Raw genomic sequence first — 14,930 nt, 5'->3', positions numbered from 1 at the left:
ATGATGATATAAATTAATATATTAACATTCTTCATTTCATTTACTTATTTATATTTCAATAGATATCTTTCAATACGACAGCTATGTATGTGCAGGTTGATATCAAGTACACGGTAATGCATAAAACTCCTGGAAAAAAGTAAAACAAAACACACCCACTGCTCCTCACAAGAACAAGGTTTCTTCAATGAAAAGTATTTATTATACAATACAAAATAAATAGTAATATTTTTAAACTTGCAAGCTAACCTCTGGACTATAAAATTACAACCAATTGATGTTATTTATCACTTGCAAATTGAACATCTTGGCTTAATAAATTAAATTGTCACACAAGGTTTGTCGATCGTTCAAAAGTAAAGTGAATCATGATAATCACGTGCAAGTCTATCTCAGTTTACCATGAATCTCATGTACAATATACAATAATAATAATAATTATGAATTCACAGCTACTTTTTACTAGAAAATAAAAAATAATAATGTTACAAAATAAATTACATGTATTGAACAAGTTGATTTCCTAAAAACGATTCCTCTACATTTATAGCTTCATATATTTCGTCGTGTTACCGTTTTCACTTTTGGGTTCTGCCTGTCTACACATACAATCTGGCATGGGAAAAGTATATAGAGACTCACCAGCCTTTTTTAATTCAGTTCCCTTTTGATCACTATGACGAAGCATGTCTTTCATTTGCTGCTTGAATACTTCCCATCTGCAAAGTTAGTAAAAAAAAATCTAGGGGTAAGCTTTATAACGAGTACAGAATCCAGTGGGGTGGACATAAGTTGGGTAGAATAATAACATCAATCTTTCACACATGAAAAATACTTGATAAAGAACATTTACATGTCTACTTGAGAATCGACACTAGTTAGAAAGCAGACAAATCTAAAAGGTTGAACTTCTGTTTGTCCCATTAACAAAAATAATATGGCTCGTCTTTCATCATTGTTTGTTGAACCTTCATCTTTTCAGTCAATTATAAAAAAATTCGAGCTAGAAGTTTGCAGCTGTTCATATTTGATACTATCAGGAAAGACAAAGCACGGCCATAGTATCAGGGGCAGTTACATTTATGGAGGAGTACAAGAGTCACATTTTGCAGCCATGTTATTGATTTCTTTAGACAATTATTTACAATATAAGCAGTTTAGTTTCTATCAGCACTTAATCCATTCCAAATTCCATATGAATTGTACATTAACAAGAACATTCGCTCGTTAATATTTTATTGTATTTTGAGACTATTTCGAATGAATTGTAGATGACTCTACGAGCAAGAATATCCAGAAGACAATCAACCTTTATTTTTCCGTCAACACTGAGGTATTTGAATAATTAAATCTTTAGAGAATGATTAGAAATGTATTCGATATTGATTGATTAGAAGTTTTCTCTGCATAATAATATATAACAACAACCAAGACTTTTCCCACTAAGGTTGGCTACATGAATCATATAATGCCATAAAATTCCATGATGTATTAAGTACAAAGATAGACCATTTACCCCTAAATCTCTATATAATTTTCCTTAGTCTCCCAATACCACTTAAATATTGCTCTATCTTCCATCTGGTCAACCATCTTCAGCGGTGAACCTACAGGTCTTCTCTTCACATGTCCAAATCATCTACTTGAATGTAACTACAGATGATTGAATGGAAATCCTCAAGTGTTCTTCACACTTAGGCTCTATTTTATTAGAAAACATAGCTTGCTAAGTAAGTTGAAGAGAGGAAAGAACAAAATACAGAGCTCTGAAAAGAGCAGACAACAGGTATACAAAATACAAAAATAAAACGTAAGGTACATCATGACCTATTTTCCAACATTACCCCTCAAGCTGGAGCATATAAATCATATGTACCAAGCTTGGAACACAAAAATTGAATCCTAGGCACCCTTAATGACTTAGTCAAAATATCTGCAAGTTGATCATTAGAGCCAATTTTTTCTGCACTAATTTCCTTAGCCATTAGCTTCTCTCAAACAAAGTGGCAGTCAACTTTTATGTGCTTGGTTCTTTCATGGAATATTGGATTAGAGGCAATATGACGCGCTACCTGACTATCACAATAGATTTGCATCTGCTGAACTTCACAAAACTTAAGTTCTTGAAGAAGTTGTTTGATCCACATAAGTTCACAAGTAGCTGAGACCATTGCTCTATACTCAACTTCTACACTAGATCGAGCAACAACATTTTGTTTCTTGCTCTTCCAAGAAATCAAATTTCTTCCTATGAACACACAATATCTAGTAGTAGAGTATGAGAACCTGCCCAGTCAGCATCACAATACCAAGTAACATGGGTGTTTCCCTTATCTTCATTCAACAACCCTTGTCCTAGAGCCTTTTAATGTATCTAAGAATTTGAGTGACAACATTCCAATGGTTAGTGTAAGGATTCTACATAAATTGACTCACTACTCCAACTGCAAAAGAGATGTCAGGTCTGATGATTGTGAGATAAAGTCAGCATCACAATACCCAGTAACATGGGTGTTTCCCTTATCTTCATTCAACAACCCTTGTTCTGGAGCCTTTTTAATGTATCTAAGAATTTGAGTGACAACATTCCAATGGTTAGTGTAAGGATTCTACATAAATTGACTCACTACTCCAACTGCAAAAGAGATGTCAGGTTTGATGATTGTGAGATAAATTAGTTTCCCAATAGTCTCTTGTACCTCTCAGGATCTAAGAGAGGTTCACCCTGTTCTGCCATCAACTTTTGATTTGGATCCATGGGATTGTCAATAGGCCTACATCCACTCATGTCAGTCTCATTCAGAATATCCAAAGCGTACTTCCTTTGAGAAATAACAATGCCTTCGTTTGATTAAGCTACCTCTATACCAAGGAAGTATTTTAGACATCCAAGGTCTTTGGTCTGAAAATGGTTGAATAGATGTTTTTTTGGCTGAGAAATTGCAGCAGCATCATTTCCTGTGACAACAATGTCATCAAAATAGACGATCAAATAAATACACTTTCCTAATGAGGAGTGACCAAAGGAGATTGAATGATTTGCTTCACTATGTTTTAATCCAAATGCCTGTAAAGTTTGACTAAATGTCCCAAACCAAGCACGTGGGGATTATCTGAGGTCATAAAGAGATTTGCACAGTTTACAAACTAGCCCACATTCCCCTTGAGCAACAAATCCAGGAGGTTGCTCCATGTATATCTCTTTATCTAGGTCACCATGTACAAAAGCATTTTTTATGTCCAATTGGTGGAGAGGCCAATGACAAATGACAGTCATAGCATGAAATAAACGAACAGTGGTGAGTTTGGTGACAAGAGAAAAGGTATCACCATAATCAAGACCACACATAGATCTAAATGTATCCTTTTGCTACCAGTCCAGTCTTAAGGCGATCAACTTCACCATTAGGCCCAACCTTAATAGCATACACCCATCTACAACCGACCATCTGCTTTCCAGGAGGTAGGGGAACTAACTCCCATGTGCCACTGCTTTCAAGAGCCTGCATCTCAACAGCAATGGCTTGTCGCCACCCAAGGTGATCAAGTGCTTCATGAATATTTTTAGGAATGATGAGAGGTGATATGGATGAAATTAAGTTAAAATAGGGAAATAACTGGTAATAACTCAAAACATTATAAATAGGATGAGAATTCCTGGTAGACCTGATACCTTTCCTAAGGGCAATTGGCCACCTAGAGTCATCATCAACTGAAATCCTGGTAGACCTGGATAAGTGATTTTAGCTTATTCCAAAAAACTGATTTTAATTTATGTATAAGCTAATTTTAAATTATAAGAGAAACTTATTTCATTTTTTCTTCTTATTTTCTTTTTCTCCAAGTGTTTACAGAGACAGGGCTTTATTCCCTTGGATTTAACTCTATTTTTAGACAAATAATTATTGATATGGGTCTGTATAATGTAAATACATTCTTTACATTTATCGTAAGAATAATATTCAGTACTTCCTAAGTGTACCTTATATTAGGATTATCAAATATAGAAGCAATTTTCTCTAATTAGGATAACTGTCTTCTGGACAAATAAAGTTCATCTTCTAAATAAATATTTTACTGTTTGAATAAAAAAGTAACTGCAAAAACAAATAAAAACCAGGAAATGGCCAAAGTTGTACCTTATATTAGGATTATCGAATAATAGAGCCAATCTTCTTTTGTCGGGTTTTATTGTCTTTGCATGTCCACCATACATATAGCGCCTGTGACCCATCAAGAAGTGGGGGAAATTTCCACCTTGGGTTGTAACAAATACTTCACTATGAAGGCAAACAGTATAATCAAGAGCGGCCAACCTAGTCGAATGCCCCTACATCATAAACATGTGGATTACAGAATTTTTCCCCCATAATCACCTTTCTTTTCTACAAAGAATAAAATGAATTTTTCTTGTTTTAAACAAGCATAGATCACTTAAATACCATAAATTGAGCAAGCTCTTCTGGTGTTGCCAGCGTATTCTTGGTTTGTAATCGTGGAAACATCTGTTTAAGTGGTGCCATGTACTTCTGTTCTTTATAAATCTTTCCTGCTGCAACATATACTGAGGTTGTGTTATCAAAACCCATGCCTCTAAGCATCATTCCCACCTACAACATCAAACAAAATGAGGCGTGAAAATCATACCAGGACACATTTTTCTTTACATGATTGTGTTTTCCATTTTAATTTTGCATTTCAATATTTCTAAAGCTCAATTTTTGTATCTCCCCTTTTCCTTCTCAAAAGAATTTCCAGCAACCCGATCATAGGATATTGATTGCTACGGATCATATTAAAATTTCAAATTGTATCTTAGGGAAGCCTAACTAAATTAGCATGAATAAAATCAGGAAAACAAATGCCCATTTAATATCATGGGATGTATAGTTTCTTGGCCAACTACTATCACCACTACCACCCCCACTAATTGACCTCTTTAGAAAGGAAAAAACAGATAATATTTAAAATTCAGAGGAGTTCTATTTACTAATTATTTGGAATATATTACACTCAGGAATCTAAGTAGTATATTCAAATCAAATTTCTAGGAAAAAAATAGCAATAGAATATTTAGGTTTTAATGCATCAAGCATTTGTGGGGGGGAAGGGGGGACGGCAGGCAGGGGTGGGGGCAATGTGTGGAATCAATCATATAAGATGATGGTGAAATTAACAAGGATGTCATATATAGGATACAAGCAGGATGGCTTAAATGAAAAAAAGCATCAGAGGTTATTTGTGATTGCAAAGTACCAACCAAACTCAAAGGTAAGTTTTATCGTACAGCTATAATATATGGTAGTGAATGTTGAGCTTTAAAGGGACAACTTGAGAGAAAAGTCAGAGTAGCAAAAATGAGAATGTTAAAATGAATGTGTGGTCATACAAATACGGAATGACGTTATACAAGAGAAGATTGGTGTAGCATCCATTGAGGAAAATGATGACAGAAAATCGGCTAAGGTGGTTTGGTCATGTACAAAGAAGGCCACAAGAGGTGCTAGTTAGAAGAGCAGATTGCATGATTCTTGCCCTGGGGAAAAGAAGAAGAGAGAGACCAAAAAGGACGTTCGAGGAAATCATCAAGGGAAATCTTAAACTTAATAATATTTTTAACTATGATTTTTAACCATGCTAAATGGTGTCATGTGATCCACGTAGCCGGCCTCACCTAATGGAATAAGGCTTTGTTGTTGCAAAGCATCAAGCATCTCCATTTTTTCTATCAAATGAAAAAAAGCATAATTGTACAGCCAAAGCACGAGCAACAAATAATTTCAAAATTTTGCATTTGATTTTTTTATTTTCCCAAGGATATTAAACAGCACAAATATGAGGAAAAGAAATGGAAACAATGAAGAAACCAAAAAAGGAAGGACAAGAATTTGTAACCACGTACCTCTAAAGGAGTCAGTGGGCATCTTCCATCCACACGATTTGCACCAGGCTTTATTATCCTATGCTTTCTTCTGAATTTACCTCGCCAACTCCTTTCACGAGCAATATCCATTTCATGTTTCTCCTCCTCCCCACCATCATACTCACAGCATGAAAATGCAACCATATCCTTTATACAAGGACAAAACAATTATAATAAATAATACATAATTAATATAAAACCAAAGAAGCAAAACACAAAAAAAAAACTCACATAATTGACAATAGCCTATTTATTAACAATTTGCAAAAGGTGGCAGCAAAAAGAAACTGATTGATATTAAATCATACAATAGACATATAGTCAACTCCAATCAGATAAACAAATACCAAAAATTAACATATAGATATAAGGGAAAATCATAAAAATAACCTAAATTATCCTAAACTATATTTATTCCACATCATTATCCTCCTCTGCTAAAACCCTATTCTGCAGAGGTAAACATCTATCACTATTTCAAGAGGCGCAACAAGAAAATGTTATATCCCCTCATGCAATTTACAGAGAGCAACATGCAGGCTTATCCATTGCTCAGAACAGCATATCCACAAGAAAAGAGATGCAAACAACTATTCTCATATTTGATGGTGTTGGAGACCACTAAGTGCCTCCTGGATCTGATTTTGTTTTATTCATTGAACACCTCCCCTGGATGAGCTAATTTCAGCAGCCTTCTATGACAGAAGCAGTCATTGGTGCTATTTTCATCGTTCTTGATCAGTGATTAGCATTCAGTGGATGAAGAAATGAATATTTGCAATATCAACAAGTGTGTTGTGTGTATTCCTGGCACACAGAAACTTTAGTGCTTGCCCAATTTACAGAAAAATTGCCGGAGAAAAGGCTTTTGGTGCAATGGGTAGTTGTACTTGCAGGACTAGGCTCTGAATAGCAATTGATTTAGAACCAAGCGACCAAAACACACAGGAAACTCAAAAGTTGACAATAGTCTGTTTATCAATAACTTGAAAGTCTTGGTCTCTTTTGCAAGAAAATAAAACAATCAATAGGGTATTTATAAGTCATAATCAGAAAGTAGGCATATAGTCAACCTCACTTCAAATATGAAAGCTAAAATATAATGATTTATCTAGGGAATAGGGATGAGGTAAAATCCTTAAACTATCATCCTTTCCGTTAACAAACATTATTCTAAATTATGCTTATTCATTATGCATCAATACTGTATCTAGTAAATCCAACATCATAAGTACAAAGATATTAGAAAAACACCTCCTCAAAACGAAGATGCACTGAAACATATTTCCCTCCACTATGGGAGCTATATTTAACCATCCGATCAACCATGCTTTCTGCAAGTGTTCGTATAGGTTCTGAAAATCTAAGAGCTCCAAAATTGGCAAAGCACCTAAGCCCTTGGATTTTTGAGGGTACTGCTTGAGCTAATCTGTTGGAGAAAGGTGCAATGCGAACAGCCCTGCAACAAGCATGAGCAAATTCCTCTTAGGAGCCATGCACAATATATGGCGAACTGGCTGCAAGAAAGTGAAAAATAGTGGTAGTAATAATAATAATAATAAAATATCATATTCAATAAAATGACTACAAATGTACTTTTTTTGAGGATCAGGGCAACTGGGGGTTGGGGGGGATCTCTTGTGAGCACCACAAAACCAACGACTCTTTAGGCATTTAGATATTTAAATTTAAATCATCTACTCAAACTTTCATATAATGTTATCCTACTGCATTTCCACTTTCATTTTTTAAATGTGTGTTTGCATAAGCCTAAGTGATACCGGATTTCTAAAGACATTATCACTAAGTAATCAGAAATTTATTGTTGTATGACATCAAAATATTCATCAAATCGGAGTGAGATTTAGATGACAAAGAACAATATTATAGTACCATTTAAGAACATCTATAAAAAGAATCAGCATTAGAGCATAGGAGAAACCTTTGCTGTGCGAATACATAAGTGTATTGTCCCTTATGCCTCTTTCTTATTTATGTTAGATTTCAGCTTAAAACCAACTGGCATTAAGTGAAGTTGTCCAATAGATATATCAGTTGTACCCCCAGAATTGAGGTAGATGATGCGAAACTTCCTAACACGCCCCCTCCTCCATAGATGCCTGCCAGAACAGGCGATAACCAAGATGGACTATAGGCTCTGATACCATGTTAGAATTAGAGGACATAACTGAAAATCTGTGTATTTCTCTTGTTATTCATTAACCCAAAGACTGTGCGTACATATAGATACAAAAAGATAAACTAGTAAAAAGGAAAAGAAAATCTAATCTAAATCTTAGAGATATAATCCTACTAGATAAGATAAGACTTTCCTACTTTCCTAGAAATAAGCTATCACATCTCTTAATATCTACCATATCATAAACAGAATCATATCTTATCATATCTCCTAAATCTCTATCATATCATATCTTAACAATTTATACTGTAAGAATGGGTTGTGTACAGCATGCTAGTAAAAATGCAGCAAAAGTCAGTAAAGTAGTATTACTATATACAGCTACTAAGTTGTCAGGGATATTGTACAGCAATTAGCTGTTACTTGTTGGGGACCAAAAATCAGGTATTTAGCAGTGTCTATGTTCTATGTACAGGCTTTGGATTGTTAAGTCCTTTCCTTGAACTGGTTTTTATTGTTTGGGATTTTATTTACATTAATGGGTTGTGGAGTTCTCGTTCCCCCGGTTATGACTAATACAATTTAAAGAAGGCACGTATTCAGCCATCAAAGTATCAGTGAATGAAGAGATTATATCTACGGAAACTCAAGCAGCCAGACATGAGATGAAAATTATTTTTGATTTGTGAGCATGACATATTTCTATCTTATCTGGCTACCATTTTACATCTTTATCATATGAAAATATATATTAATTACAATTGAGAATAATTGAATTAATTGTAAAGATAAAAATATTTAAAAACACAGCAGAAACTGCTTTCACACTAGAAGAATTGGAAACCAACCAATGGTGAGGAAACAGAAGAAGATAGAAATTAGATAGGCACTTAATTACAATTGAGAATAATTGAATTAATTGTAAAGGTAAAAATATTTAAAAACACAGCAGAAACTGCTTTCATGCTAGAAGAATTGGAAGCCAACCAATGGTGAGGAAACAGAAGAAGATAGAAATTAGATAGGCACACACCCCATTTCCAAAAGCTGAGGAAGGACCTTCTGAAGATAGTGAGCTGAACTGGACCAACCTTTTACTCTAAGATTGACAATATTACTTATGTTATTGTCAAATCGTTGAAGTATGTCATCAGGGAGTTCTCTCACCACATGCACACGATTTCCAAGTGATTGTATGAAGAAATTTTCATCGAAAATGTCACCAAAATTGCTGCCAGATATTAAGGTGAAGCATAAATTTTCAAATTTATAATACACAAACAATGTCACTAAGCATTAGCATGGAATCGTGGATTATAAAATGACCTTTCCATTAACTTTTGATTGCACAAGAAATATATATTAAAAGAAAATTCCATATAGATTATTATAAAACTAAAGGACTCAGTTCTACATATACAAAACTTAACCATGGTTGCACTTCAGATGTATCGGTTATCGACAAAAAAGGAGTCAAAATATCCTATCCAAAAGTAGTTCCTTTAAATGCTTTAGAATAAGCCACTGGAAAGTGGCAACTAATGTAATGGACTCTGAGTTCAATATTTGTAAGTTGTAACTGTCACTATGAGCTTGGCATCTGTACCACTAAGTTTAAGTCTTTAAGATAATTTCTGAAGTTCAGAAGGTCAAAGTGGTTTTCTGTTCCAAGTGAATGTGCTACCAACATTTTCAATGGTCACAAAAAATGTCAGAAAGTAAAAGACCAAAACCAAACTGATTTATGCAGTGCATATCTATTCCCAATGTCCAAAACTTATCAATTTGTCTACAGAGATAAATTATAGAGAATGGAGGTTATAAGTAAAAATTAAGAAATTGTCCATTGTAGAAAAACAAAAGGATGCTCTACATGGTACCTGACCAGCTAACCTCAAAACAGCAAAATTCATACTAAGGTTAAAGATATGCCTTCAGCCCTTCACTAAGATGTGTTGCATTAGTTGATTAATTTCTTCCTACGCATAAATTACAATCCTTAAACTTAAAGCCCAATCCAAAGATTTCATCTAAAAAGAAATCAAACACAAGATGATCTTCCATCTTCATACCCCTTAACTGTTCTGAGCTGATATCCCATCTGACCTATCCTGCATGCAAGTCATATAAATGGCAAGCATAGAAAAAGTAGAATACTGAACCATGATCAATTTTACAAATTCAGACTCCTAGTATGTAAATGATAAGGTTTTAAAAAAGAGGGTACTAGAGCCACAGCAAGGATTAACTGCCATTACAACAACAACAACAAAGCCTTATCCCACTAGGTTTAACAGCCATTAAACATGAATAAATTATGCAACCACCCTAATCACGTCATCAATTTTAAAATTAAGCATAACAAAAGCAATTACCTTGAGTCTCGCCATACACTATTTAAATGAAATATAGGAATAAGAAGAGTTGCATTTAGTAGTCCAGCCACAGCAACTGCATCACATATCTGCACGAAGAGTAGTATAATAAGTGCCAAAACAATAAGGATATGTCATGTAGATACTAGATAGCAATTTGTAGCATCAATGTCCATCTAATTTTATTATTCGTGTAAGCCTGACAGTCTATCACCATACATCCATTCAGAGCAAAATGACACAAGGACAAACACCAGGAGAAAAAAATATGCACCAACCTCATAAAGCCCTCTAGATTTAACTCATTAGGTATCCATTTTCGAAACAAATGATTGTTGTAGAAAATCACCATTAACAGCATTCTAATCCCTCCTACCTACACGATTCAAATTCCCTTCTGCACCCAATCACAAGGGCTCAATCACATGTTTCATATACAGAATGGTGATTCCATGTGATGACTGATGAAAATGGAATGAAATGGCCATTTCCATTTTCCAATACAGTTTGGTACATGCAAACAAAGATAAAAACTAGGAACATTCAGGTTTATTTATTTACTCCTCAAAAACAAACTATTGTTCAGAAAAGAAGAGCAACATTTTTATTTGCGAGGAAAGGAAAAATGTAAGGGTGTAAAACAATATTTGTAACAAGAAAAAATGAAGTGTGCAAAGCCATTTTGTAAAGTAGAATGAGTTTTCTCATTTCAGAGAGCATGAAATCTCAATCCTATCTCTCTATGAGGAAATGGTATTCCATGCTTCATTCATGGTTCTATATAATGAGGCCTTGAATTGAATGGGAGCCCCTCATTACATGGAATGGAATACTGAACATGATGTAAGAATCCCAGATAAATAAATTCAGTAAAAATAAAATCTTTCGTTTTATCAATAGGCATACCGACAAGCGTTGCTGATTCAATCCACCATTTGCTTCAATTATAAGGAACCCATTTGACTTTGGCAATTCTATAAGATGACAAGAAAAGAGTTAGCAAATTCCTCCAACAAAGACAACAAGGACATAAGATAAAATAAATAATCGAGATTCTAGAACTAAAAGTGAACTTGGAAATAAATCGAATGTGAGGGAGCCAACATGACAAAGAAACAAAATTGACTAAAAGAGGAAGAAAAAAAATCCATGCAACAACCAACTAAAACCAATTTTCCAAGTTTGGACAATTTGTTTTCCAGAGAAGAAAAGACCTATTTCAGGAACACTTCTGTTAGCACAGGGCTTCCACTCTCTAAGCTCCTTTTTAGTCCATGCTCTCATCAACTGCATGATTTACATCTCAGTTAATTCCAGATAGGAAAGCAGAACAACAAATTGTTTATCAAGGAATAGTGCAGTACCACATTGAGAGTAGTTCCATTATCAGCCTCCATGAAAGGCCACAAGTTTTGGAAGAGCTGAGGACTCCTATAAACAGAACCGGGAGGAGCACGCTTGTGTACAAGAACGACGCCGTTCTTTATACTGACGACATCGATGCTCAAGGAACCCATATACAACAGCATTCCCGAAATGTACAGCAAAGGAGCGAAGAGAAGCAAACCACGCCTTCTAAAAACTGCCGACATAAGAATAAAGACCAACTTCTCCATGGAATTGCTCTCCTTCGACGAACACCAGCTGCTGCTCTTGCTCCGGCCGTGCCGGAACCGAGGAGACGACGGAGGCGACCGCGCTGCTCCGCCCAGGCGGCTGTAACCATGCATTTGGTTTGGAATGGAGGATTTTATTTGAGATCTCAATTTCCTTTCAGGCAAAAAAATTAGCACCCAGACAGACACATTACATTGGTTGAAATGGATTTGAGTGCGTGTGCGTGTGCGTGTGGTTGAAATGGGAAAGAACGGCGAAAATTGGGCTTTTTTTCTTCCTTACAAAACAAAATAAAAAGTTCCGAGAAAAGGGAAAGGGGTTTGTGTTTGTCGGTAAAAATGAGCGAGCGAGAGACAAGTAGCACTACTCGGACTCCGTTATTGGTGGTGGGGAACAAAACAAAGAGCTTGCTGTTGGGTTGGAAGGAACTACTAAAGATGATCACGTGCAATCTGCGTGTCCATTTTACAAACACACAACATCCCTCAGCTGCAACTATTCCAGTTCAATTTATTCATTTTTTTATAAACCTGTTTTTTAATTAAATAATAAATTAACTCTAATTTGACAGTAGGTTTCATTGTTTAAATTTTATAAGTTTGATATTGATAGCTTATGAATAATTTTTTATTTATTTTTTTTTTCCTTTTTTAGTTGTGAAATGTTCAATTAATAATAGAAACTTACTTTATATGTACACATATTATTTTTGGATGAATTCAATCATTTGTAAGACTGATTTTTTTAATTACACGATTAAATATTTTTAATTACATTATAAGAATAATTATAAAAAATTATATTGTTGAAAAATACAAATTGAATTAGTGGTGTTTTATGTGTAGTTGTACCGGATATTGGTTTGCACTACACTTTTGGATTACTATTTTCTCTTGGACGAAAATAAACAAAATCGTGATTCTGTTACATAATTGGAAGTGAAAAAAATTAACAATAAAAATATGATTGTTATACACATGTATAACAGAATTGCATTTTTAATGTTATTTTTTTCACCCTTGAATCACACAACAGAATTGTGATTCTCTTGTACAAATATATAATGAAATCACAATTTTGTTTTTATTTTATTTTTCCACCCTCAATTGCACAATGAAATCACGATTTTGTTGCGTTATTTATTTTTATCTACTTTGTGCAATGAAATCACGATTCTATTGTGTATGTGTTTTATATACAAAGTGTTTTAATTATTAAAATGTAAAATTTAATGAACTATATTATAATTTAACAACCATATTTATGATGGTCTAACAAGTCAACAGTGCCCTCCTATAGCTAAATGTAATCCGAAATGTCTATTTTGTTGGCACAGTCTTGATTGTTGTTGATAATTGACTCACAAGAGAATCGTATAAGATGCTAATAAATACAAGTGGCTTGAGGCAGCTCAATGCATTGTGGTGATATTTTACTTTATTGGGTTGAAGATGGAGGGAGTCGATGTTGTTGTGTACTATGACGGTGATGTGGTATCAACTTCATAGGGGGTATTGTTTGAATGTCATAGTGATCCTAAATTCATTAAAATTAGTGAGAAAAATGCCATTTGTTGCTTTGAGAAAAAACGGTTACAGATGTCATCAAAGGTGAAAGAAACTTATTTGTGGTTTTTTTTACCGTAAACATATATATGTAGGTGACGGTTACATTGAGTATGACTATATGGAGTTCAAATATCACAATGAAAAGGAGAATATGTTTTTCATCTTTCCAGAGTTTAATTCCAAAGGATAGATTGAGTTATATGCAATGGTTGGTCGATCTCGAGAAGAAATTCTTGTTCTGCTGCGTAAATAAAGAAAATCAAGATTTGTCGAAGAGATCAATGCTCTAATACGTGGATCAATGACAACAACAAGCTTTAATGAAGATGATAACTATATGTAATCATGTTTTTAATTGATGAATTTTATGTTTGTTGTTGTTGTCGATGTTGTTTGTTTTCTAAGTTTAATTGAAATTTCATTCTTTATTATATTACTAGGTGTGTGTTGTTTGAACATAAAAACATGGAAAACATAAACAAAATATAAGTTCATAGAACATAAAAAAAAATTTGTACAAACAACAACAACAACAACAATATAATAATAATAATAATAATAAGAAGAAGAAGAAGAAGAAGAAGAAGAAGAATGACAAATGTCTTAAATAATGCTCAACTACTTCTATGGTCACCTCTGTTGGGTTTCTTCCTCAGTGGTCGCTCCTTGACTAAGCTACATCTAGTTGTAACACCCTCATGTGCCATCAATAGAAATTGTTGTACGACCTAATGGCTATTTGTGCCTTCTGGTACAGCTCGCATGTCCAACAATCTCTTTATGGACACTAACATCATCTAAAATCAATTGTACATAAGTATTTAACAACACAGTTAGTAAGCAACACCTTGTGCATAATCTGGTATTTAATGACAATATTGTTTGCATTATCTAATACAAGTAAACAACACCTTGTACATAATCTGGTATTTGACCACCACTAGGTTGTGGATGAGACTATGGTTGTGGTTGTGGCAGGATACGTACAATACTACGTAGTGCCTCTCCCTCTTATGGCAGAATTTGGTATGAATATGAATGCTCATAATACCAAGGCAAGTAAAATGCAATATAGGTCAATGGAGCCCATGTGGAACAACCTCGCCCAGCGGCATCACACGTTGCTCCTGCTCGTCCCATGCCTCAATATACTTCTCATATGCAGGACACTCCAAGGGAATCCTTTGTACGTACCCAAACTACCTAAAAATCCTTTTTTATAGATATGATCGCATGTTTATCTCAACTTTAATGTACCCAAAGTAGTATGCCTGGTCCTCGAAAGGTTTAAGGTCTCTGTGTGATAC

The 14,930-nt window shown here is 34.5% G+C and overlaps 1 protein-coding gene across 1 annotated transcript; it reads right to left on the bottom strand.

Annotated features, from left to right (window-relative positions):
* Positions 1–441: 441 nt before the first annotated feature.
* LOC100798502 (O-fucosyltransferase 9) lies at positions 442–12,456 on the bottom strand. The gene is made up of 10 exons (XM_006578936.4): positions 11,803–12,456; positions 11,653–11,725; positions 11,345–11,412; positions 10,439–10,527; positions 9,097–9,294; positions 7,178–7,382; positions 5,903–6,070; positions 4,443–4,610; positions 4,140–4,330; positions 442–719 (listed from the first exon to the last, which is right to left on the bottom strand). The coding sequence occupies exons 1-10, from the start codon at positions 12,166–12,168 to the stop codon at positions 545–547; spliced, it is 1,701 nt and encodes a 566-aa protein (XP_006578999.1). The 5' UTR covers positions 12,169–12,456; the 3' UTR covers positions 442–544.
* Between the last annotated feature and the right edge of the window lie 2,474 nt (positions 12,457–14,930).

This window comes from Glycine max, chromosome 4 (assembly GCF_000004515.6).
Source record: "Glycine max cultivar Williams 82 chromosome 4, Glycine_max_v4.0, whole genome shotgun sequence".
NCBI lineage: Eukaryota > Viridiplantae > Streptophyta > Magnoliopsida > Fabales > Fabaceae > Glycine > Glycine max.
The sequence above is the reverse complement of the archived record's forward strand: the minus strand, read 5'-3'. Positions and strand labels throughout refer to the sequence as shown.

What these genes read in the sequence shown, in the direction of transcription:
- LOC100798502 (XM_006578936.4), bottom strand. Translation starts at nt 12,168, where the DNA reads ATGCATGGTTACAGCCGCCTGGGCGGAGCAGCGCGGTCGCCTCCGTCG. An exon ending in TGAATCAGCAACGCTTGTCG is followed by an intron (nt 10,528 to 11,344) that starts GTATGCCTATTG and finishes CTCTTCGTGCAG; the next exon opens with ATATGTGATGCAGTTGCTGT. An exon ending in CCTCAGCTTTTGGAAATGGG is followed by an intron (nt 7,383 to 9,096) that starts GTGTGTGCCTAT and finishes TGCTTGTTGCAG; the next exon opens with GGCTGTTCGCATTGCACCTT.